The 26,050-nt window shown below is 46.0% G+C and overlaps 1 protein-coding gene across 1 annotated transcript; it reads right to left on the bottom strand.

Annotated features, from left to right (window-relative positions):
* Positions 1–334: 334 nt before the first annotated feature.
* On the bottom strand, positions 335–2,897 carry LOC123119524 (peroxisomal membrane protein PMP22). The gene is made up of 6 exons (XM_044539358.1): positions 2,544–2,897; positions 1,705–1,809; positions 1,527–1,602; positions 1,057–1,127; positions 822–907; positions 335–721 (listed from the first exon to the last, which is right to left on the bottom strand). Exons 1-6 carry the CDS (start codon positions 2,712–2,714, stop codon positions 661–663), a joined length of 570 nt encoding a protein of 189 aa, XP_044395293.1. The 5' UTR covers positions 2,715–2,897; the 3' UTR covers positions 335–660.
* Between the last annotated feature and the right edge of the window lie 23,153 nt (positions 2,898–26,050).

Genomic DNA, 26,050 nt, shown 5'->3' with positions numbered 1-26,050 from the left:
CTGCGCCGGTCGGCCAGCACCTAGCAGGGCCTCGTGCTATGCACACGACAAAAACTGGACGATTCACGCACCATTAGTGAATCCGGCCGTACATGCGTATGATTCAAGTAGCACCGGCCGCCGGATTACACGTGGTGCATATGTCGGCCATAAAGATCGTGCACGGAGCAGTTTCAGGGCCCATTTTATCTATCACCTTCTGGCATCTCTCCCTAGTTAAGAAGTTTGTTGCATCAAAGATTACTTGGAGCATCCAGACAACATTATGTGCAATTTCGTTTAGGATTTCACAAGACATGAGGTTCACTTCTGCTTTTTTCATTGAGCTTCTACAAACCTCAGAGCATGTTCATTTATTTCCACGCGTCAGATCCCAGTAAAGTCCCTATTTTCCTCCCAAAGGAATAACAAACATGGTACCTTGTAGAGGATAATTTTTGCTTTGTAGGGTTTTTTTCCCGGTGGCAAGAAAGGGACTCTTCACATTGACATACTGGCATACTTAGTTGAAACATTAACTCTAGGTTCTCGATGCTCAAGGGGTTCAAATAGAAACATAAATACAAACTGAGCGATAAAAATGAACTGAGAAAATCGCTAGTGGATACTTAATTAGCTAGAAATACAATGTAGCACTAGCCCCTTCCTTCCATCCTTCTTCTATGCATTCTTACTAGCGCCGGCAATGGATCTTGCTGCTTTCAGGTTCAGAAACACTGCCCTGTAATTGCAGATCCAAACCGGCAGGATGAGTACATCAAGCATTACTGATAATCTTCTATTTAAAACTTTTAAAACAAGGAGATTAATTAGGGCCATACCAGCATGATGCAACGGAGCTGGCGAAAAGAACTCGGAGCTGGAGTGGCATGTACTCATAGTTGATCCAGCTAACTATTGGCCAGAACTGCATGCAGCCACAGAAAGGTATATATACGCGTTATATATTGCTCATGTATTCAGTATTCTAATGCTTTTCGATGAGCAGAAAAAAGATAAGCAGACTAAAAATATCCACTACAAGCAAGACACAAATTAGGTGATGGATAGTAATACCTTCCAAGCTGTCAATTGGATGTTTGCAAAGTCCTTCTTGACCTTGCTCTTTACTTGCCCGAATGGCCTCCCTGAAATTTTTAAAAATTACTTTCCATGTTGTCATTACTCGCTTCAAAAGGAAGTTCATCGGAGAATGGATGAATAGACACTTGCAGTCTGATCAATGCACAACACTTGGCCAGGGAAGTGCCCACAATCCTAAATAGCAAGAAATGCATTTTTTTTCCTCGGCAAATTCAAGCACCACACAAAACAGTAATCTACAGCCCCAGGAACCTCACAACTGAGAACTGGCACTAGAATTTTTATTTTTATTTTGGAAAAGAAGGACAGATTAAGTTGTAGCCATTTTGTAGAAATGAAAAGATATCTGCACATATACATGAAAAGAACTGCCAGCAAGATTTTTCTTGATATCTGTACATAAAGAGGAGTTTGATCGAAAATGTGCATTCAACTTAGAATACCTTCAACTACCAGACCGTAGTACATCATGAACATCATATTGTTCCATGGTGATACAGTTAGCTGCTCCACTATGACCTGCATATATAGTGCAAAAATACCAGTTAATTAATTGAGCTGCGAGAAAATGATGCAAGGTCCATGAGTAAATGCCAAGATCAAAGATAGTTGCATGCATGCCTTCTTGGCTGTAGTTTCTTTTCCTTTCTTCTGTCCCTTGAAAATCTTGTCCATAAGCTTGTGGAAAAAATGACCGAATGGTCCTGCGTATGCAAATCCATAGAGCTGTTTGTTTGCCAATCACATAGCAATAAAGGTTAGATACTGCTAATTACGACAGCATATATGATATCAAAAGAAGAGTAGAATGAATGGATTGCTTAAGCTCTTTGGTGCATGCAGTACTGAACTAAAAAGACAGACATTAAGCATAAGGTCAAGTCCTTCATCTACCATTAGTTTCTGCCCGATTCAAAACATGTCACTCGCATCTATAAAATAAGAATGATAATATTATCTTCCACTCCAGAAATCAGTAGATAAACTCATAAACTGCAGATTTTGTGCAAAAAATATGACCTTTTGTATACTGTGCAAAGAAAACATGAAAGGGAAAGTAGGATTAGTACATACACAAATTTGTCTTTTTGTACCATTAAAAAATTATTATAATTCTGTATGATTGTTTACAAGTGCTGCTACTAGTGCATATTGTACATCTATGGAAATTTACACAATTATCTGAAAACTCACAATATGTAATTTTTGTGGATTGCCGTTTTTCTGAACTTAAACATGATACTAGTTGTTAGGTACTGCTACTGAATTAGATTTGTGAAAAATTAATAAGACAAGATTGCTGCGTTGGTTAACCTTGATTCATCAAATAGAGGGCAGCAGTAGTAACACCTGTATGCCTACTTTGCGGGGTAGGTGGGGATGGATCAAGAGATGTAATGTGTGGATCGGCAAATTGCAAACAAGCAAGAGAAATGAGAAAGCAGGGACAAGCTAGGTACCATTATGAGGAGGAGCCTCCTGAGCTGGAGCCTCTTGACGCCGGAGATCTTCTGGGCGACGGCGTCGCTGCAGCCCGCCAGCACCCCGGAGGTGATGGCCTTGGTGCGGAGAGGGTGCTTGGAGAGCTGTCTCATGTACGCCTGCCCCGCCATCGCCGCCACCTCAGACATCCCGCGCGGAGAGATGGATCTGATCCCGGCGCTTTGTGCGAACGAATCAGCTGCTCCTCGATCTTCTTCCTCCTCTGACTCAGACCCCCAGCGCGTGCAGCGTGCTGATTTATTATCGATCAATTCAGTCTGGTCAGTCTCGACGCGGGGTGGTTGGTGGGTAGGTCGGGCGAGTTAAGTGCTGGGAAATTGGAACGCTGTGACTCGCCACAAGCGAAGAAATCGAAAGGAAACGGGCAGAAGCCGGCGATTGAATAATCAACGGCCTGCAGCCAATCGGGCATCAGTTTAGCATATTCTTCTAATTTAACTTTTAGTTTGTCAAACTTAGTGACCACGTTTATAGGACCAAACGTCCTCTTTCCAGTCTAGCGAAAAACATAGAGGCGATGACGAATTTGGATGCCGCTTTCTCTGAAATGAGAGTAAAAAGCATAAACATCATTATTGTGGTGATGGCAAGTCACTAAGAACAAAAAAAGATATTATTTGTATTTGCCGAAAAAAATACAACTTGTATTAGGATTAAGACTCCTACCCGTTTGTAATAAGGCTAGGTCAGATACGGCTTGGCTCTTATATATACTTCTTATACCGGCACAATATTATATCAATAATTATTCAATACAATTCTACATGGTATCAGACTTTCGATCCTAGGGTATGGCTAACCCGCCAGCCCCGCCGCCGCCCGGCTACTTCGAGCGGCGCACCGCCATCGTCGCCTCCAAGGTCGCCGCGGCCACGGCCTCCTCCGCCTCTACCTCTACTCTAGCTCTACCCCCACCAATACCCCCTTCCATCTCCTTCACCGACACCATCTCCGATATTAGCCCCTACATCCCCGTAACCCTAGACCTCGCTGCTCACAACTACAACCATTGGCGTCACCTCTTCGACATCCACCTTGGGCGATGCAATCTCCGCTCTCACGTTGCCGACGACTCTCTTCCTCAACTTCATGATTTGCAATGGGTCAAGGATGATCTCGCCATTATTAAATGGATCTACATGCGAATCTCCACACAGATCTTCAACCTTGTCCGCTGTGACGGTGCCTCCGCCGTCGATCTATGGGCGGCCCTTCGTCAGCTCTTCCAGGACAACGTCGACGCTCGCGCCAACAATCTCCACACCGAGCTTCGGAATACGGTGCAAGGTGATTCACCAGTCGGCGTCTACTGCCAACGCCTCAAGGCGATCGCAGATAAACTCCGCGAACTTGGTGATCCGATCAACGATCACCAGCTCATCAACGTCCTCCTCGTCGGCCTCAGCGAGCGGTTCGAGAAGCAGGCCTCCTTCATCCCTATGATGCGTCCGCGTCCCTCCTTCGTCGAGGTTCGCTCGATGCTCCAATGGGCCGATCGTGCCCTAACTACGAAGGACTTCCGTCCTCAGGTCTTCACTGCTTCTCCTCGCCCGCCTGCGTCGCCGCCGCCACCGCCACCTCCACCAACAGCACCTTCTCAGCCATCTGGCTGGCGTCCAAGTCCCAACTACCGGGTCAAAAACCCTAGGTCGCCGCAGTTCCGCACGGCGCCCGCTCCTGCTCCGCCCCCGGCTCCACCAACTGCACCACCACCGCCCTCGGCTTCATCAACTGCACCACCACCGCCGCCCGGATGGCGCCCATCTCCTGATCCATGGACAGGGCTAGTCCAGGCATGGCCTATGCCCTGGTCCGCCCCTACGCCATATGGTGCCCCGCCTGCCTATACCGGTGGCTGGCAGCCCGGTGCTCGCCCTCACACCGACGCGCCCGTCCTCGCCCCCGACAGCCGACGGCCGCGTACCACGCTGCTCCCTCCTACGCGCCACCGATCTACAACACCAGTCCTTATGCATCCTATGGCGCTCCATCGTCTCCCTACATGCAGCAGTACAATGATGGTGCCTCTCTCTTTAGGCTGATGTCGGCCCTACTGCCGACGCCACCACACCCGCAAGCTCCCATGACTACACCGGCCTCTACTTCGACTCCGAGCTGGGACCAAGCTGCTTTTCTACAAGCCATGAACAACTTTGCTGCACAAGGGAACTCAGTTACGGATTGGATTTTCGATTCTGGTGCTTCTCGTCATATGTCTGCATCGAGTAATTTGCTTTCTTCTTGCACACCTTCGCCTTTTCCCTCTATTACTCTCGGTGATGGATCCTCTATTCCTATTTACTGTGTCGGTCAGGCTCAAATCCAATCCCCAACTAAGCCTTTGCTTCTTCGTGATGTTCTTGTAGCTCCTGCTCTTATTAAAAGTCTGATTTATGTTCGCCAAATCACCACCGATAATCATGTTTCTATTGAGTTTGACCTCTTTGGTTTGTCTGTGAAGGACTGCCCGACCAAGGCCGAGATCGCTCGATTCAATAGCTCCGGTGATTTATATTCTCTCCATGGTGCTCTGGTCGCTGCTCCTCCAACATCTATGGTGGCCTTTGTTGATCTGTGACACCAATGTCCCGGCCATCCCAATAAAAATGTGTTATCCACACTTCTTAGTGAATTTTCAATACCTTGTAATAGAGATTCTCATAATTCTTCTATGTGTCAGTCATGTCAATTGGGCAAACATGTTCGCCTTCCCTTTAGTTCCTCTCAATCCTCTAGTACTTTTCCTTTTGAATTACTTCATTGTGATCTTTGGACATCACCAATAGAAAGTGTATCTGTTTTTAAGTATTATCTCGTGATTCTTGATGATTTTACTCATTATGTTTGGACTTTTCCTTTACGCAACAAATCCGACGTTCATAATATTTTCCTTAACTTTCAGCGCTATGTCTCGGTCCACTTTTTCCTCCCTATAAGATTCATACAATGTGATAATGGTTGTGAATTTGACAACTTTAAAAATCAAAATTTCTTTCTACAATATGGAGTTCTCTTGCGTTTCTCCTGTACTTATACCTCCCCTCAAAGTGGCAAAGCCGAGCGTTCTCTTCGTACTCTTAATGACATCATTCGCACTCTGCTTGTTCAATCTTCTATGCCTCCGAAGTTCTGGGCTGAGGCCCTCCACATGGCAACATATTTACTCAATATTCGTCCATCCAAGGTTAACCCACAAACTACTCCTTACTTCTCTTTATTTCTCTCTCATCCAAATTACTCCGACGTTCGTGTCTTCGGTTGTCTTTGTTTCCCAAACTCCTACTCCACTTCTCCTAACAAACTTTCCCCGCGCTCTACCCCGTCTGTCCATCTAGGTTTTTCTGACGAGCACAAGGGTTATCGTTGTCTAGATCTTGTTAGTGGTCGTGTTCATGTGTCTCGTCATGTAACATTCACTGAAAACATTTTTCCCTTTTCCGAGCGTCAACAATTAGATCCCAATTCACCCACGCCGTCCACTAGTCCCTCTCGTCTCAATCATCTTCCCTTCTTTCACCCGCCGACCTATCTAGTGAAACCAGCCGAATCCTCTGCCGCAGCGGTGGATCCTGCCGCGACCACTTCTGTCATCACCTCTGTTGCGGCGGAGGAAAACCCATTACACTCTGTCGCAGCAGACCTCCTGTCGTCGCAGTCTTCACCGCCATCTCCCGTGTCCGCTTCCTCTGCTGCGCCGAACGTGTCCACCACATCTTTCCCCACCCCTCCTGCTCGTGCTATTCCCATTCCAGCTCCTACTAACGATCATACCATGCGCAGACGTGCCAAGTCCGGGTTTCGTTTACCTGCAATTGGTCAAATGGACTAGGATTTGTCGATCCAAAAGTAAAGGGGGTTTGGGAGTCAAGGACCTCCATAAGCAGAATTTGAGCTTACTTACTAAATGGTGGTGGAAACTGGAGACAAAAAGTGGTCTGTGGCAAGATACTGTTAAGGGCAAATATTTTCGTAGAGATACTATTGCTTCAGTTAAGGGGAAAATCAGTGACTCCTATGCTGGAAAGCAATAATGAAAGTTAAAGATTTATATATGGCTGGAAGGCATGTAGTGATCCAATCTGGCAATATTGCCAGGATTTGGATGGACCCTGTTGGGGATCAATTACCGTTCGGTGAACAATTCCCCAGATTGTTCTCTATTTGTAACTACCCTGACTGCACTGTTAACTCTTGCCTGGTGGTTGACCCCTTGTCTTTCTTTCGAAGAAGATTAAACCATGAACTGGGGGAGCAGTGGCAACAGATGGTTGATGCAGTTAGTAAAGCATGTATTTCTCACGAAAGTGATAAAATCAAATGGGATTTGGGCTCTAAATCTTACTTTACTACCCGATCAGTTTACTCTTTTCTGGAAAACAACATCTCAGGATGTGACTATCGATGGATATGGAAGGCATGTATGCCTTTGAAGATACAGATTTTCATGTGGCAAATGTCGCAGAACGCGATTCTGACCAGGGATGTGATGAAACACAGGGGATGGAAAAAAGATCCTAAATGTTCCTTCTGTGCAGAGAAAGAAACATCTCAACATCTATTCTTTACTTGTCCAGTAGCCAGGGTAGCTTGGAGGGTTGTGGCCTGTATGTTTGGGACTGATCTATGCCCAAACAACATATGGCAAGCTTACTCGTGGTGTCATTCCTTCTTCCCAGAGGGGGAGGTGTTTTATACTATGGGCATTGCAGCCATATGCTGGGCTATTTGGACGTGTCGCAATAGAGCTACATTTGAATTTATTCCTCTTAAAAGCCCGTTTGAATGCACATTTTCCACTTGTGCTCTTCTATGTTACTGGGCAGGGCTGATGAAGCAACAAAGGGATGCGGACGACCTGAGGACTGGAGCGGCCATGCTGAAGAACAATGCTTCAAGGTTGATGCAGATCTGTGCCACAACGTACCAGGAAGATGGAGCTCGCTGAAGCAATCGGGCCAAACAAAATCTCCAGTTCGATCCAGGGAGTGATGTCTGCTGTCAAAAAAGGAGGGGGGGGGGTGCTGTTTTACTGATCGTGTGTGGGCATTTTGCCTATGTCTTTGGTCTTTGGTCTCTTAAACTAGACAGTCTTGCAGTTAATATGGCTGATGATTTGATGTAATGCTGTCGTCGAGTTTTCGCCCCACAGTGAGTAATCTTGACGGCGAGTGCTCACGGTGGGTTTCCCGGTGATGCTTGAACCCGCTTTCCTCTTTCCCGTCTCATTTTCTGGACAAATGATGTATTTTCGTTATGTCGCAGTAATGGAAAGGGGTAATGCCCAGTTCAAAATCATTATTGTGGTGCCAGCAGAAATTCATCACTTTTCTTATCAGTCGCAAAAAACATCGAATGCCTATTTCAAACACTGACAGAAAGCACCGCATGCGTGTGACCTCTTTTTGACGTAGCAAAGGAGTGAAGTGGCAAAGGGCTCACATCGTGGGGCTTCACCCCCCTCTCGCTCCCTCTCGAGTCTTGCTTGCATGGCAGATGCAGAACCAGGCAGCGACATGTTTAGAGTAACCCATGCCGACACTAGAGTAAAGGGCGGCAGCTGGGAGGATGGTTCGGAAGTAGACAATTGTTGCGCAGTAGCATCTTCCAGTCTGTGGGGCGTCTTTCGGAGCATGCGGCGGAGGCTGCTCTCGCCCGTAGGTGGACAACACCCCGATGGGGAGTGGTCAATGGACCACCGAAATTGAAGGCCTTGGGTAAGTTCTCCCCCCACCCCCCGGTCAATTTTGGAATTAGGGTTTAGAGCTAGGATTTGGGTATTTAGGGTTTCGATCTAAGGGTTTCTATTTTTTTATTTGTTGGTTGCTGATTAGAGGTATGTACCACAGATATAACACATACTGGTGTAGGTAATTGATGATAGTTGTAGCATTTAAAATATAGAATTCTGCATTTAGCGAATTATTGATGCAGTGCCCTGATGTAGTCCACTTAGTGGTTGTTTGGATACCAATTATTAGAGGGTGAGATTTTAGAAAACCAGATTTGGGAGAATTTTTAGGAAAACCAGTTTTGACTAGTTTTTTTATTAAGGTGAGTATATACTAATCCTTGTTTGGATGGGAAACGGTATGGAAGCATAATTTTGTAGTTCAATGGCACACATCAACGCATCCAGCTTCATGTCGCTCTGATCCATGGTGGTAGGACCTTATTCGTCTGGGAGCCGGGCGATGAATCAAGCGTCCTTGTGAACGTGCATCAGGGCCCCACCATGAGTCGAGGCAGCGCCGGAGCAGTTGGGACTTGAGGGGAACACAATTACCATAGAAATAGCGGTTGTCTGTATAACCTAATGCCTTCGTTCAGTCCTCAAACCACGAGGACCTTAATATATTTGTGTTAGCCGCCTTGGGTATGGGACAAAAAGTAGGATGAATGAGTTATCTCAATATAACGTGTCTTGAGAGATAACATTATGCGAGGGACCGCCCACTATTCGTAGATTATCGTATCCTATGATGCAGGTACTGACTTAGCCACTACGTGGCATAGTCATAAAGCTTAACTCCATTTTGTGCCCGTACCGAATGAGACCGCAACTAGATGCCATCAATCTCATCTAAAACATCACATAGCTCTCTTAGTTTATTTTCTTTGTTTAGTTTAGTATTTACTTTTCCGTTCTCTCTAGTACTTTAGTTTAATTCTCTTTTTACCGTTCCCTAGCAACCTACATAAGTGAACTATTTCCAAATTCCAGTTTGGGTGTGAGTGTGGTTGTGTTAGTGACAACGCAACTGCGGGGATTGTGGTGTCATCCTATTCGCTCCCTGTGGGATCGACAAACCTTACTTATCACGAAATTGCTACATAGCCTTGTGCACTTGCAGGACATCAAGCTTTCTCTGGCGCCGTTACCGGGGAGCATAGCTGTCGGGGATATTCCTAAGACCAAGACCCGGCTCAGGGTATGACCCGGCAACGTGACCGAAGGCACTATGGGTCACCCTATTTCCCGGGCCATAGAAACGCGACAAGGAGGCCCATAATATGACCCGTCGACCAACTGCCTCATAAAGGAGCAAGTGGGCCGGCTTACGGAGAAGGCCCATGTGGAGGAAATTCCATAACTTGGAAAGCAAGATGAGCAAGAGTTGGAGTAAAATACAGGTTAACAGTACGACCCGGAATCATCTGTAAACCTGGGAGGCTCAACCTATTATATAAAGGGGAGCCCCTAGGACGAAAAGACTAAGTTGCAATCTCTTGAGAGCTAGGTTAGCAAATCCGCATCCTTGTAATCGAGATCATGGTCAATATCAATCGAGCAGGAAGTAGGTCTTTACCTCCACGGAGAGGGGCCAAACCTGGGTAAATTTGTGTCCTTCGTTCCCGGTCAACCCCGTTCAAGCAACCATCTGATAACCACAAGTATAGGGATCACAACCGTTTTCGAGGGTAGCGTATTCAACCCAAATTTATTGATTCGACACAAGGGGAGCCAAAGAATATTCACGAGTATCAGCAGTTGAGTTGTCAACTCAACCACACCTGAAAGACTCAATATCTGCAGCAAAGTTTTTAGTAGCAAAGTAGTATGGAAGTGACGGTAACGGTGGTAACAGTAACAGTAGCAGTTTTGTAGTGATTGTAACAGTGGCAACGACAAGGTAACTAAGCAAAGATCAATATGTAAAAAGCTCATAGGTAATGGATCGTCAATGATAATTATGTCAGATGGCATTCATCATGCAACAGTTATAACCTAGGGTGACACAGAACTAGCTCCAATTCATCAATATAATGTAGGCATGTATTCCGTATATAGTCATACGTGCTTATGGAAAAGAATTTGCATGACATCTTTTGTCCTGCCCTCCCGTGGCAGCAGGGTCCTAATGGAAACTAAGGGATATTAAGGCCTCCTTTTAATAGAGAACCGGACCAAAGCATTAACACTTAGTGAATACATGAACTTCTCAAACTACGGTAATCACCGGAAAGAATCCCAATTATTATCACCTTGGGGTATGCGGATCATAACTCGTAATAGGTGTCTACAACTTACAAGATAGGATCAAGAATACACATATATTCTTGAAAACATAATAGGTTCAGATCTGAAATCATGGCACTCGGGCCCTAGTGACAAGCATTAAGCATAGCAAAGTCATAGCAACATCAACCTCAGAACATAGTGGATACTAGAGATCAAACCCTAACAAACTAACTCGATTACATGATAAATCTCATCCAACCCATCACCGTCCAGCAAGCCTACGAAGGAATTACTCACTCCCGGCGGTGAGAATCATGGAATTGGCGATGGAGGAAGGTTGGTGATGATGAGGGCGACGAATCCCCCCTCTTCGGAGCCCCGAACGGACTCCAGACCAGCCCTCCTGATGAAGAACAGGAGGCGGTGGCGGCTTTGTATCGTAAAACTTGATGAATCCTTCTCCTTGTTTTTTTCTCCCCGAATAGGGTTATATAGAGTTGGATTTGAGGTCGGAAGAGGTCCAGGGGGCCCACAAGCCCTCTAGGCGCGCCCAAGGGGGTCCAGGCTTGTGGCCTTTGGGTGGACCCCCTCTGGTTAATTCTTGTGCCAATATATTTTTTTATATTCCAAAAATATTCTCCATGAATTTTCAGGTCAATCCGAGAACTTTTATTTCTGTGTAAAAATAACACCATGGCAACTCTGCTGAAAACAACGTCAGTCCGGGTTAGTTCCATTCAAATCATTCAAATTAGAGTCCAAAACAAGGGCAAAAGAGTTTAGGAAAGTAGATATGATGGAGACATATCAACTCCCCCAAGCTTAACCCATTGCTTGTCCTCAAGCAATTCAGTTGACAAACTGAAAGTGACAAAGAAAAACTTTTACAAACTCTGTTTGATCTTGTTGTTGCAAATATGTATAGCCAATATTCAGGTTTTCGGCAAAGATCATGAACTAACCATATTCACAATAACATTTAGGTCTCCTATTTACTCATATCAATAGCATAATCAACTAGCGAGCAATAATAATGAATCTTGGCCGACAACACTTTTTCAAAATAATCATGATATAATATGACAAAATGGTATCTCGCTGGCCCTTTTTGAGACTGCAAAACATAAATGCAGAGCACCCCCGAAGAACAAGGACTGACTAGACTTTATAATTCATGGCAAAAGAGATCCAGTCACACTCATACTCGACATCAATTAATAACAAAGCATATAAATGACAGTGGTACTCTCCAGGTGGTGCTTTTTATAAGAAGACGATTTACGACAATCCAAATCAACTCTCAAGATCTGGCTATGAATTATTATCACTAACGCTAACCCTAGTCGGATTATTAGCAAAGAATTCATTTGTACAGAACCAACGATTAATCACTAACCATAGATACCATTCAAACAATCAATACACTACACAGATCTAACGAATCTTACTCTGATTTCATGGACCGGGTGAACATAACCATATGATTTCTATTTCAATCAAAGAGGGGGGGGGGACTAACCGGTTTTCCTTCGTAGTCGAAGTCGTTGCTGGAGTAGCTACGGACCTCCGGCTCCGGTTGGGGAGGCACGACGACGACGAAGTCAAGGTCGCGCTGCTACCTAATAACCCACAAGTATAGGGGATCAATTGTAGCCTCTTTAGATAAGTAAGAGTGTCAAACCCAACGAGGAGCTAAAGGTAGAACAAATATTCCCTCAAGTTCTACCGACCACCGATACAACTCTACGCACGCTTAATGTTCGCTTTACCTAGAACAAGTATGAAACTAGAAGTACTTTGTAGGTGTGATAGGATAGGTTTGCAAGATAATAAAGAGCATGTAAATAAAAACTAGGGGCTGTTTAGATAAAGAAACAACTAAGTTAGTTTTAGTAGAGAGCTTTTTGTCACAAGAAAGTTATTTGTCCCTAGGCAATCGATAACTAGACCGGTGATCATTATTGCAATTTTATATGAGGGAGAGGCATAAGCTAACATACTTTCTCTACTTGGATCATATGCACTTATGATTGGAACTCTACCAAGCATCCACAACTACTAAAGATCATTAAGGTAAAACCCAACCATAGCATTAACGTATCAAGTCCCCTTTACTCCCATACGCAAACAACCTACTTACTTGGGTCTGTGCTTCTGTCACTCACGCCACCCACCATAAGCAAATCATGAACATACTGCAAACCCTACAGCAGGGATCCCTCACGCTTGCGCGACACGGAGAGCACCATAGGACAGCACCAATAATAAAACATACAACTCAAACCAATCATGATCATCAATCAACCCATAGGACAAAACAGATCTACTCAAACACCATACGATAGCCATACATCATTGGGAAATAATATATAGCATTGAGCACCATGTTTAAGTAGAGATTACAGCAGAGAGAAGGGGTGTTACACCGCTACATAGAGGGGGGGGGGAGAGTTGGTGATGACGGTGGCGAAGTTGTTGGTGTAGATCGCCATCACGATGATGGCCCCGGCGGCGTTCCGGCGCCACCGAGAGAGAGGGGGAGAGAGTCCCCCTCTTTCTCATTCTTCCTTGGCCCCCCCCCTAGATGGGAGGAGGGTTTCCCCCTGGTTCATGGCCTCCAAGGTGGCGGAGGGCGAGAGCCCCTCCGAGATTGGATCTGTTTCCTTCTGTTTCTGCGTTCTCAGATTCTAGCCTTTCACCGTTTCTTAAATTCCCGGAGATCCGTAACTCCGATTGGGCTGAAATTTAACACGATTTTTATCCGGATATTAGCTTTCTTGCTGCGAAAGAAGGGCACCAACCGCCTTACGGGGTGGCCACAAGGGTCCAGGGCACGCCCTACCCCCTGGGGCGCACCCCCTGCCTTGTGGCCCCCTCGGCATCGTCTCGCGTTGATTCCACTTCCCAAAATTCGCATATATTCCAAAAAAATCTCCGTAAGTTTTTACCCCGTTTGGACTTCGTTTGATATGGATTTTCTATGAAACAAAAAACAGCAACAAATAGGAACTGGCACTGGGCACTGGATCAATATGTTAGTCCAAGAAAATCATATAAATTGTTGCCAAAATTATGTAAAAGTTGTAGAATATTGGCATGAAACAATAAAGAATTATAGATACGATGGAGATGTATCACTTCCCGCGTGAGACGTCGGCGGCGGCGATCGGAACCTCTGTGCCCAGCTTCATCCATTGCGTGGGTGCTTCACCAGCCCCGGTGTCGCCACTCCCTCTGATGGTGCACTTTGGCGGCATCCTCATACACTCCAGGCAGCGTGACAACTGTGGAAGGTGGGTGCAGCCGCCTATTATGACCACCGGATCAGGGCGCCATTAATATGGAGCAGTGGGAGCAAGGTGGGTGGCGGTCAAAGGGGTGGCTCGCCCCCTGGTGACACTGTGTAGCGAACACGCGCATGCCTCGGCCTCCCGGTCTACCTGCGCGACAGACTGCTCGCATGTGTCTCGTCAACTCACGCATGCTCGTACGGCACACGGGACGCCTGGCGACACATATTATATTGATTTTTTTCCTTTTTGATGATTATTTCCACCGCTTTATTGCTTAACCGAAGCACGACACATACATGTTGGTCTAACGTACGCGGTTCGAATAAAGAGTCCATTTGCGATATTGGTTGCTAATTATCGATAATTTCCTATCTGTAAGAAGATTATATCAAACCTTATCTCAAATTTGACAACAAAAAATATAATATCACAGTCTATTGGTGTCCATATGACACTATGATAAGTTTCAAGAATTTCAACTTAGTTTTGGATTTACTAGATTTTAAAATCAAGATTCTTGATGTTAGAAATTTCCCCCATGGGGACTAAACAAGAACCCAGGGACACATACACATATGATTTTCCAATCCATTTTGGTGCACTGTCACGGGCCTCATGTAGCTCAAATTTGATTTTTGCACATTAAATCCCTAGTAAATCAATCAATGTATAAAAATGGATGAATGATATCTTTGTTTTCAATTTTTAACACTAAACTCCTTTGGTTGCATGTTCGCTACAGAAAAAGTTTGACATGCATCTTTAGGCCACATGCACACGGTGGTCCTAGGACACTCACTCCCGTGTGATGCTGTTTGTGGGCCCGCAAGGTCGTCGTCCATCACTATGACCTGCGGCGAGACAGGTTAAGTTGACAAAGCCCTCCATCTGCGTCAGTAGGCCCACAAGTCAGCCTCCAACTATGGTGGGTCCCAGATAGCAGGGGGAGTATTCTTTTTTTGTGCGTAATAAGGAGGCACTTCCTTCCGTGCGAATATATAGCTAGTGGGTCCGAGCTGTCAGCGGGAGGAACGTTTTTTTCGTGAAATATAGAGGCCCTTCCGGTGGGTCCCTCCTGTCAGGTGGAGGAATCATTATTTTGTGCGTAATAAGGAGGCACTTCCTTGTGTGCGGCCGTGGACCCAGCTGTCAGCCTCTCCACGTACCGTCCTCTTCCGATGGATGTCGTTCGTTGACCACGCCGCGCCGAGAGCACCAGGGTGATGGACCACGGCGAGGCCTAGGAAGGGAACGACCCGGAGCAGGGGAAGACTCGGCAATGGTTGCCCATGCGGTGGGGAGTACGAGGGTTTACTGGTTCGGCTGTCGTCACCGGAAAATAACAGGAGGTGTGGGTGAGTAGAGGAATGGCCTGGCCAGCGATGGAGTAGGGTGGGGCGGTGTGGCCTATGCGGCAGCACAACCAGCCACGGGAGGCAGGAGCAGGCAGTCCCACCGGCGCTGGTTTGGGCGGCTGGGGCAAGAAGTTCAGATATTGAAGAAGCAGCACGGCCATTGGATTAACATCCAACGGTCACTGCTGCGAGAATCGTTTGTGTACTAAGTTGACAAAGCCTTTCATACACGTCAACCTAGTAGACCCACAAGTCAGCCTCCAAATCTGTCCCAAACAACATATAGCCCGAAATTTCTAGCCAGATTCAAATTAATTTAAAAAATAAACATACCTTAATTTAAATCCAATGAAATTTTAACCGCACAAAAACAATGAAATTTAAAATATCAAAATCCGAAAGGAAAAAGTATTTTGGGACTAATTGCCTATTTGCTGTAATTTTTCATTTTACAGCCCATTTCCTATTACTTATAACCCATTTCTTATTACTTATAGCCGATTTTCTAGGCAAGCCCGAATGCATCCCTCCTCGTCTTGAAAGATTCTCGGCCCAATAGGGCGTAGAAAAGCAAGTAGGCCTACGTTGGTTATTCTGCAAAAAACAAAATAGCTGGGCTAGCCATTTTCAGAAAGGAAAAAAGAAATTGGGCTGGTCATGTGGTAAACATATGAAATAAAAGCCTGGGCTAGACGGGCCATAGCTCCCGCATAACCTAATAATTGCTACCCTTCTCCGTCCCGAAAACAAAAAAAAATACTGCGAGCGCTGCTGGGTCCCGTGTGTCTGCCGCTCCTTGTGTAGTGTTCTCGCTTATTGACTACGTTAACAGTGGCGTGCGACCCAGATGTCAGGAAACCATCAGGAGGAACCCTTTTTTTGTAATAAAGGAGGCACTTGCTTGCCTATTGCATGATCCTGGTGGGTCCCTACTGTCATCCTCACCATGTATAGTCATATCCTTATTCCTCTTGGTTGTTGACCATGTTGACAATACCGGAGGGCGGTGCCGCGGCAAGCGAACCAAGGCAAAGGACGATGGCGAGGCCTCAGACGGGAACGAATAGAAGCCGGGGAAGATGCGTAGAGTTTTAGGGTACGATGTGGCCATGATGCGTGTGCGGCAGCACAGCCAGCCGTGGGAGACGGGAGCAGGCGGTCCCGCTGGCGCTGGTTTGGCTTTGGCGGCTGGAGGAAGAAGAGACTGAAGAAACACGACAGACATTGAATGTCAATCCAACGGTCAAGGTTGGCACAATCGTTTGTTGACTAAGCCAACACCAAGTTGCATACTTTTTTATATATAGGAAGAAAAGAAAAACTGGGCTCGTTCGCCAGATAACATTCCCGAAACTGCGACCGTTTGATCTTGCGCTGCAACTAAAACTGCGAGGAAAATGCGTTCGTCTGCCGTCCTCCTCCCAGGGGACGTTCGCCACATAAGTGACTAGCACCCTTGGTTTTCAACTGAGAGGTCTTGGGTTCGAGTCCCAGGAACCCTCAATTTTGTCCTCCCTTCCTCGCAAAAAAAATCAAAGACTTGAGAAGGCGTACAGAACAAGCTAGTGTACCAGTAAACAGACGTTGCTGAGTTTTAGAAAAAAGAGAGACATGCTCCTGTAGCTGGTTTGAATCCAAACCTAGACTATGACTATATATGGTGCTATGCTACTCTGCAACTAATGAAACTGACATATCCAACGTTCGCTTCTCCTCTTCTCTACTTACTCTGCCTACCATCAGAAGCTCTGGCCGCAGCAACCATGTCCACTAGCGGCTCATCCACCTGCTCTTTAGCAGGCAACAACCAGATATGCGCCAAGTTTCCACACATACCATCGCCTGTGGGTCTCATCACACCCCGCCAGCACACGCACCGCAGCCGGTTGCTCATCGCAACCCGCTGCCGTTGGTGTGGTGCCACTACTGCAAATCACGCAGAGTCATCCGTCGTGTCTCAACCACAATCCTCAACCCTGGTCGAGTCTTCTACAAGTGCCGGAATCATGGGGTAATAATATGTTTAAGTGTTGTTCCGCTGCTTTCAGTTGCTGATTTTTTAACAGTTTGGTTGATGATCTTCCAATTTGATTCGTGTAGAAAAGGGAAGATTCGTGTGATTTGTATTTCTGGGAAGTTGTTAATGTGGGGGAATGCAACTATGCTGATTATTTGGTTAGCCGAGGCATCCCAATACCAGCAGGTTGGGGTGTTGGACAAGTAACTGAAGGAGCGACAGAAGAGGAAGATGCAGAGCAGAAGGTTAAAGATGCAATTCCTCTAATCATGGCCAAGCAACAACTGCTGAACGGCCTTGACAACAATGAGGAGATGAAAGAGCTTGTGAAGATAATGGGCAAAATCGATGTGCTCTGTAGGATGATTGTGTCTTTATTTGCAATGCATGTAGCACTCATGATGTATTCAGTGGCTATGACATGAGCACTTTGCTGAAACTAGTAATGAATGAAACCTGTTTAGCAGGCTGGGCGTAGTTTTGTGAACATCTAATGGTTTCTATTAACAGAAATCGGGGGGTATCCCCTTTTGCTCATAAATAAATAAATATCAGAGGCCCTTTTGCTAATAAATAAATAAATTAGCAGAGGCCCTGTCGGGTCAGCTTTGTTCCCATTCGAAGACGTCGAGCAAATTGCAGTCCAACAGCAAACTATGTCATCAATACAAGTTTTACAACCAAATATGAGTACAACTAAACAACAATGTCATCATGTTTTAGTCGTCATACAATCACCAAACACAAATCAACATACATAATAAGTGATGTTCTCACAGCAAAATACTAAACAACAAGTTCATCGGGTTTCAGTAGTCATAGCAAACACAATTTCACATAGTAGATAAAAAACGTCTTCTGACAGACAAATATGACAAAAGCAATCTAATCATCATCCGCAACAGCAGCGTCAACATCTTCACCATGTGTATCAGTCTGAATCATAATTCCCCCTAGTGTCATCTTCTTCTTCATCCTCAATGTCCTCAAACGTTGGTTTCTTATTGATCAACTCTCGTATGTCCACAGCCCGACAGGCAATCTTTTCGCCAACATCATTGACGTGATGGTTCTCAAAGATATTAGGAACATCTGTGGAATCTTCCACATCAGGAGCAGTGTAAGCATCATCTTGTTGTGCAACTTCATTAAATGAATTCCTCTGCTCAAACCTTTGCAATACTCTCCAATCATCGCTACGTGCAAATGTGTCTTCAGAGAAAAATATCTGCGTTGCTTGATTTGCCAAAATAAAAGGCTCATAGGTCTGGTACGCCACCTTGACATTGATGGATTTGAAATAATCATCAGATCTGGGTTTTGCGATCTTGGAAAATAGGTCATACCAACGACAACACAATAAAACCACACACCGATGAACCTTGAAACTGGAGATATACTGCAACTGAACAATGTCTGTTATGTTAGCATACATTTCAGTTGTCTCTTCGCCGTACTTATCCGTGCTCATGATGGCACTGTTTTGTGTCTTCCTGCCTTCATTGCATGCAAGGGTGTTATAGTGCACATCTCCAACAACGCAAGATTCATAATGTCTTACCCGAATATCAGGACCCATTGCTAGTGCGTAAAGGGCATCATTAACTGCCTGCCCATCCTCCCGCATCTTCTTAACCTATGGTTAGAAAATAGACAAGCTGATCATCTTATGTATTCAATATATTTAAAAAACTGTAGTGCAATTCAAAAGCTTACATGGCTCTTGAACCATTTCGCAAATCTTGCCATAACCAGTTTGTCAATGTTTCTTGGATTTTGCGGCAGTAACTTGATACGTCTCCAACGTATCTATAATTTTTGATTGTTCCATGTTGTTTTATTATCATATTGGATGTTTTATAATCATTTTATAGTCATTTTACATCATTTTTTGGTACTAACCTATTGACATAGTGCCAAGTGCCAGTTGCTGTTTTTTTCCATGTTTTTTACATCGCAGGAAATCAATATCAAACGGAGTCCATATGCCACGAAACTCCACGATGATTTTTTATGGGCCAGAAGAAAGGAAATGGGCCCTGGTTGCACCTGGGGGGTGACCCGAGGGGGGCACAACCCACCAGGGCGCGCCAGGAGGCCTAGGCGCGCCCTGGTGGGTTGTGCCCACCTCGGGTGCCCCCCGGACCGCCTCTTTGCTCTATAAATACCCCAAAAATACCAGAACCCTAGAAGCATCGACGAAATATTCATCCAGCTGCGGCAGAGTCCAGAATCACCAGAGCCAATCTAGACACCATCACAGAGGGATTCACCACTTCCATTGGTGCCTCTCCGATGATGCGTGACTAGTTCTTTGTAGACCTTCAGGTCCGTAGTTAGTAGCTAGATGGCTTTCTCTCTCTCACTGAATTCTCAATACAATGGTCTCTTGGAGATCCATATGATGTAACTCTTTTTGCGGTGTGTTTGTTGGGATTTGATGAACTTCGAGTTTATGATCACTTTGCTGAATCTTGTTATGAAAGACCAATTTTCCGATACTCCTAATGAGGATGCCGCGTCCCATCTTAATACCTTCGTGGAATTATGCGATATGCAAAAGAAAAAAGATGTGGACAATGATGTGGTCAAGATGAAATTATTTTCGTTTTCTTCGTGTGATTCTGCAAAAAATTGGTTCTCTTCTTTGCCTCGCAATAGTATCAATTCTTGGAATAAGTGCAAATTTACTTCCATCACTAAGTATTTTCCTCCCGCAAAAATTATTTCCCTTAGAACCCAGATCATGAATTTCAAGCAACTTGAACATGAGCATGTTGCACAATCTTGGGAAAGGATGAAAATGATGCTAAGGAACTGCCCAACTCCTGGGTTGAATCTTTGGATGATCATACAAATTTTTTATGCGAGGTTGAATTTTGTTTCTCGTAATCTTTTAGATTCCGCCGCGGGTGGTACTTTTATGGAAATTACTTTGGGTGAAGCCACCAAATTACTTGATAATATCATGGCAAATTATTCACAATGGCATACCGAAAGAGCTCCTACTAGTAAAAAAGTTAATTCGGTTGAAGAAATTTCTTCTTTGAGAGATAAACTTGATGCTCTTATGAAATTGGTTGCTAGTAAAAGTGCTCTTATTGATTTTAATGATATGCCTTTGTCTACTTTGATTGAGCAAAATAGTGATGCCATTGATGTGAATTTTATTTCTCGCAATAATTTCAACAACAATGCTTATAGAGGTAATTTTAATCCTAAGCCTTTCCCTAGTAATTCCTCTAATAATTATGGTAATTCCTATGGAAATCAATCTTACAACAATAATAGGAACACCTCTGATCTTGAGAATAATATTAAAGAATTTATCAACACACAAAAACTTTTCAACACTTCCATAGAAGAAAAGTTGAATAAGATTGATGATTTTTCTAGAAGTGTTGATAGAATTGCTCATGATGTGGAACATCTCAAGATGAAAAATTTTGTGCCTAAAGTTGCTGAATCAATTTGTCGGTGTACAAAAGTAGGGGCCTTTTCTGTACCCCTTTACTTGTGCACGGGCAGTCGTAGCCACGCCTGTAGCCGGGTTTAGCAGGGCAGAGGAAGGGAAGGTACAAAGCTGCCGAGGCAGCACTCAAGCTAGAAGCATGAAGAGCAGAGGGGCATGGCGGATTCCCGTGGCAAGACCCTTGCCGGGGCGGCCTACACAGCCCCGGCAAGGGCCTTGCCGGGGCTGTTGGTGTCAAAACCGGCAGATCTCAGGTAGGGGGTACCGAACTGTGCGTCTAAGGATCAATGGTAACAGGAACGAAGGAGACGATGTTTTACCCAGGTTCGGGCCCTCTTGATGGAGGTAAAACCCTACGTCCTGCTCTTGTTTATATTGATGGAGTATCAAGTACAGAGTTGATCTACCTCGAGATCATATGTTGTGGTCTAAAACCTGAGGGTATGATGAATAATGTCATAATGATCTATCGACTAGCCTAGCCTCGGCTTATATAACATATCGGAGGCCTAGGATAACAAGGGTCCTAGTCGAATACGCCAGTGGAGAGGAGTCCTTGTCTTGATCACCAAGTCTTGTGGAATCTTCCTCGTGCATACATCGGCTGTCCGGACTGGCCCATGAGCAAACGGCCATGGGGGTCCTCGGCCCAATCCAACTGATCAGGAGACGACGTGGTGAGTACCCCCTAGTCCAGGACACCGTCAGTAGCCCCCTGAACCGGTCTTCAAGTTGGGGACACTCCTCGGTTCTTCCAAATTGTTCTTCGTCTTCGATCATCGGTCTTGAAAACTGGTTCAATAAATCTTCCCATCTTCTATCTGGAGGGTTGCCAAGCTAAATCTGAAGATTTCACTCGTCGGGTATCCGAGGAGCCCTTTAAGTCTTCGGCCTTTATCAATGCCTTGTTATTTTTATGCCGCACCTCGGGTTTGAAGTGTTTCCCGTGCGACAGTGTCCTCTTGCGTCCGAGCTCCAATGTTGGATTGCATCCAAGATCCAAAACCGGACTGTATCCAAGCTCCAACGTCGGACTGTATCCAAGCTCCAACGCCGGACTGTGTCCGAGCTCCAACGCCGGACTATGTCCAAGCTCCAACGCCGGACTATATCCGAGGTGCCATAGATCACCTTGGTTCAAAAAGTTTTAGCCAAGCTTAATGCCGGAAATGCCCTCTAAGGAGCCAGCCACTTGCATCCGAGCTATATGCAGAACTGCTTCCGAGGTGGCTCAGCACCTCGGTCATGGGCTGATTGCTGCGGATTTTATTTCCGATGCGTATAAATTTATTTGCTGACGAGATGTATTGCCAGTAGCCCTCAAGGTGTCTGTCGGCCTAAAATCCGAGATGCACCTGATGGAAAATATGAACCCGCTGATCCTAGTAGCTTCTGAGACTCAGGTCGTGAAATTGGCCTGAGGATCAACTCCTAGCTCGGCAGCATACATAGGAATAGAAACATAGTGTAATATATTAGAGGTAATAGTGATCGGTGGACAGTCCCTGAGAGAGGGTCGTGAGAAGTCGCCGTGATATATCAGCTTGATGCCGGATAAGTCCCATATGGTACTTATTATCGTCCGAAGATGCGCTTGTCCATAGTTCGGTTATGCCGAACACTGAGCACTTTGAATGTTCTGCATTGAATAGGCAATGCAGTAACCCCCGAGCCACTGGTCGGGTGGCAACACCAGATCAGGGGATCGATGTGCCCCTTTAATATTTATAAATAATGATCGCAAAGCCCAGTAGCTCCCGAGCCTTAATTGGGCACGGGTGGCCGAATTAAGGATCGATATCCATTTTAGAGAAAAAAATTGTTGTGTTTAACACAAACTTCTCGAAAAGAGAATAAAGAGCTCTTAAAGGATCTAGAACCAGCGAAAGCTGCGCTCACCAAGGTTGGACCCAAGGGGCTTAATAGATAGGAAATCGATGCCACTTGGGATTTAGGAGAGCTTTATGCAAGTTGCTCGGTTGTCTCAGCGAGATTGTGCCCCTTGGTCTTTAAAAGATGGGCTGCAATAAATCGACTTTACTCGCAATTTATGATCCTATGTATCCAAGTATTTTACATCATTAATGCTCGGATCCGCATTGTACAAAACTTTGTTGACCGACCATCGGCTTCAACCTAGAGTGTTTGTCCCTCTTTATAAGAGCAAAGATTTACGACAAACAAGGCAATCCGGTCATACGGTTTTATAAACAAAGGTACACGGAGAAATATGTTATATTACATTTTAATGTCAGAAACATCTTCCAAAGAAAATAGTCCCGCTATCGGTTCCTTTCTTTGAGTTGTCATGCTGATCATGATCATGAAACCTCACCTCCAATCAATGTGGGAGGAAAATATTAAGGATTTAGTTAGGGGGAAAGTTCCCGAACTCTGTTGTCCACAAAAGGAACCAAAATTTTCACTTCCATCATTGCCGACCAATTATATCCTTTAAGATGGCTAGCTTTTGGCTTCACCCAGTCTGAGGTACTAACCGGATGACCCGATAGTAACAATCACAGAGGTGCTCCCTTTACCACCTAGCCGAACAATCGGGAACATAGGGGTTGAGGGAGTCCTGGATTAGGGGGTCCTCGGACGGCCGGACTATATACCTTAGCCGGACTGTTGGACTATGAAGACACAAGATTGAAGACTTCGTCCCGTGTCCGGATGGGACTCTCCTTGGCGTGGAAGGCAAGCTTGGCAATACGGATATGTAGATCTCCTCCCTTGTAACCGACTCTGTGTAACCCTAGCCCCTTCCGATGTCTATATAAACCGGAGGGTTTAGTCCGTAGGACAACAACAATCAGACCATAGGATAGCTTCTAGGGTTTAGCCTCTACGATCTCGTGGTAGATCAACTCTTGTAATACTCATATCATCAAGATCAATCAAGCAGGAAGTAGGGTATTACCTCCATCGAGAGGGCCCGAACCTGGGTAAACATCGTGTCCCCCGCCTCCTGTTACCATCCGCCTTAGACGCACAGTTCGGGACCCCCTACTCGAGATCCGCCGGTTTTGACACCGACATTGGTGCTTTCATTGAGAGTTCCACTGTGCCGTCATCATAAGGAGGGATGGCTCGTCTCGTTGTCAAGGACAACATCACCTCTGGGGGAGCCCTGGCTGTAGGCCAAACTCTCCGACTAGGCGGCTTTCGTCATGACCGCCCGTTCGGCCGCTGCGCCGACGATGACTTCTCGGGTCATCGAAAACAGCCTCCACATCGGCTCGGAATTCACCGAGCAGATGGATCCAATGGAGCTCTCCTCTTTGAACGAGCTCTTGGATCGCATCGCCGCTTTGGGAGTCGCTACGGACTATGATCGGATTGGGCTTAAACCCGACCAAAGGGAGATTAACTCTCCGCCGGTCACCCATCAGATAGCGGTGGTGGAGGAGCAATGCGGCGATTCTTCCTCCATCTTGAGGACAAACTATGTCCGGATTCCTGAGCTCTCCAAGCCGGATACCTGTCTACGGGAGGACAACTCCCAAACCCTAAACCTAGAATCAGGCAGCGGGCCAGACCTATTGGGCAACATCCCGGAGCCCGAACTTCCAAGATCGGAAACTCCTCCGCCCCTGGGTCTCAGATCGGGTCAGGGTTCGGACTTAAATCCACCCACCCACCCAGATATAAGCGATCTTTCCCACATTAGACAAGAGCCCCAGGAGACAGTACACCACTATTGGGCCAGATTCCTCCTTGTAATGAACAAGGTCAAGGACTGTCGCGAGGAGGACGCAATTTCGTTCTTTTGCAAAAATTGCACGGACAAGGGGATCCTCAACGCCATAAGTTGCCGTGAGATAGCACACTTCGCTGACTTGGCGGCCATAGTACAGAAGTACTGTGCGATGGAAAGCGCCTGGAAAACCCAAACAAAATTTTGGGATCCTCCGGCTCTCACTAAAACCCCCGTCCGAATTAAAAGGGTGTACTCTCATAAATCACCCGATCCAATTACAAAGAAACAAAAGCCCACTACAGGGCGTGGAACCGTACTGGAGGGATGGCTCAACGGGCCATGCAAAATTCACAGTACAGCGGATACCATACCAACACACAGCCTTAGAGCATGTTGGGTACTCCGGCAGGTGGCCAAGAGCGGTGAGGATATCCTCATCAACAATACCGCAGAGCACCATCCCGTGGAGAACAACAATACAGTATTGACAGTCTTCGAGACCTTCGCCTCAAATAATAGGCGTAAGCGAGCACTCCGCAGCCTCGCCGAAGTCTGCCACGTAGCAGCAATAAATCCATGGAGCTACACGGCTATCACCTTCAACGCCAGTGACGAACCTAAATTCCGAACAGCCCGAGCACCAGCCGCCTTGGTCCTTAGTCCAATTGTGGACGGCTTCCGGCTTACTAAAGTGCTCATGGACGGCGGCAGCGGACTAAACCTCATCTATGAGGAGACCCTTCGAAAAATGGAAATAGACAGAAGCCGCATTGAGCAAAGCAGCACGACCTTCAGAGGAATCATCCCTAGTCGGGAGGCACGATGTGCTGGCAAAATCACACTAGATGTGGTATTCGGCACGCCGGAGAATTATAGGTCCGAAGAAATCACATTCCAAGTGGCCCCGTTCAATAGCGGATACCACGCCCTTCTAGGGCGGGAGGCATTCACGATCTTCCAAGCTATACCCCATTACGGGTACATGAAGCTCAAAATGCCCGGACCCAATGGAATCATCACTCTAGCTAGTGATCCGGACATAGCACTCCGCGCCGAAAATAAAACAGCCGCACTGGCCCTCGAGGCGTTATCCGAAGCCCTCGCGGCCGAGGAATTAACTGCGCTGCGCTCCACAGTGGACAGGGACGACGTGATACTCGATAAAAGATCCAAGTCCACCTCTTTTAAACCAGCGGATGAAATAGTCAAATTCCAAGTCCATCCAACGGACCCTACAAAAACAGCATCCATCGGGGCACAGTTAAACCCCACAGTAGACGCCGCACTACGGGAGTTCTTGCGCGAGAATTGGGACATCTTCGCCTGGCATCCTTCAGACATGCCAGGAATCCCACGCAGGCTGGCCGAGCATAGCCTTAACATCCTAAAGGGATTCAAGCCGGTCAAGCAAACTCTCCGGCGCTTCTCTGAGGCTAAGCGACAAGCCATGGGAGAGGAGCTAGCCAAGTTACTGGAGGCCGGATTCATTCGAGAAATAAAACATCCGGACTGGCTAGCAAACCTGGTGATGGTACCAAAGAAGGACAAATCCTGGCGCCTATGCGTCGACTTCAAGGACCTTAATAAGGCTTGCCCAAAGGATCCCTTCCCCCTCCCTCGCATCGATCAAATTATCGACGCTACCGCAGGACACGACTCATTGT

The sequence above is a fragment of the Triticum aestivum genome, chromosome 5D, assembly GCF_018294505.1.
Source record: "Triticum aestivum cultivar Chinese Spring chromosome 5D, IWGSC CS RefSeq v2.1, whole genome shotgun sequence".
Taxonomy (NCBI): Eukaryota; Viridiplantae; Streptophyta; class Magnoliopsida; order Poales; family Poaceae; genus Triticum; species Triticum aestivum.
Note: the sequence above shows the minus strand (reverse complement) of the source record. Positions and strands in the feature narration are given on the sequence as shown.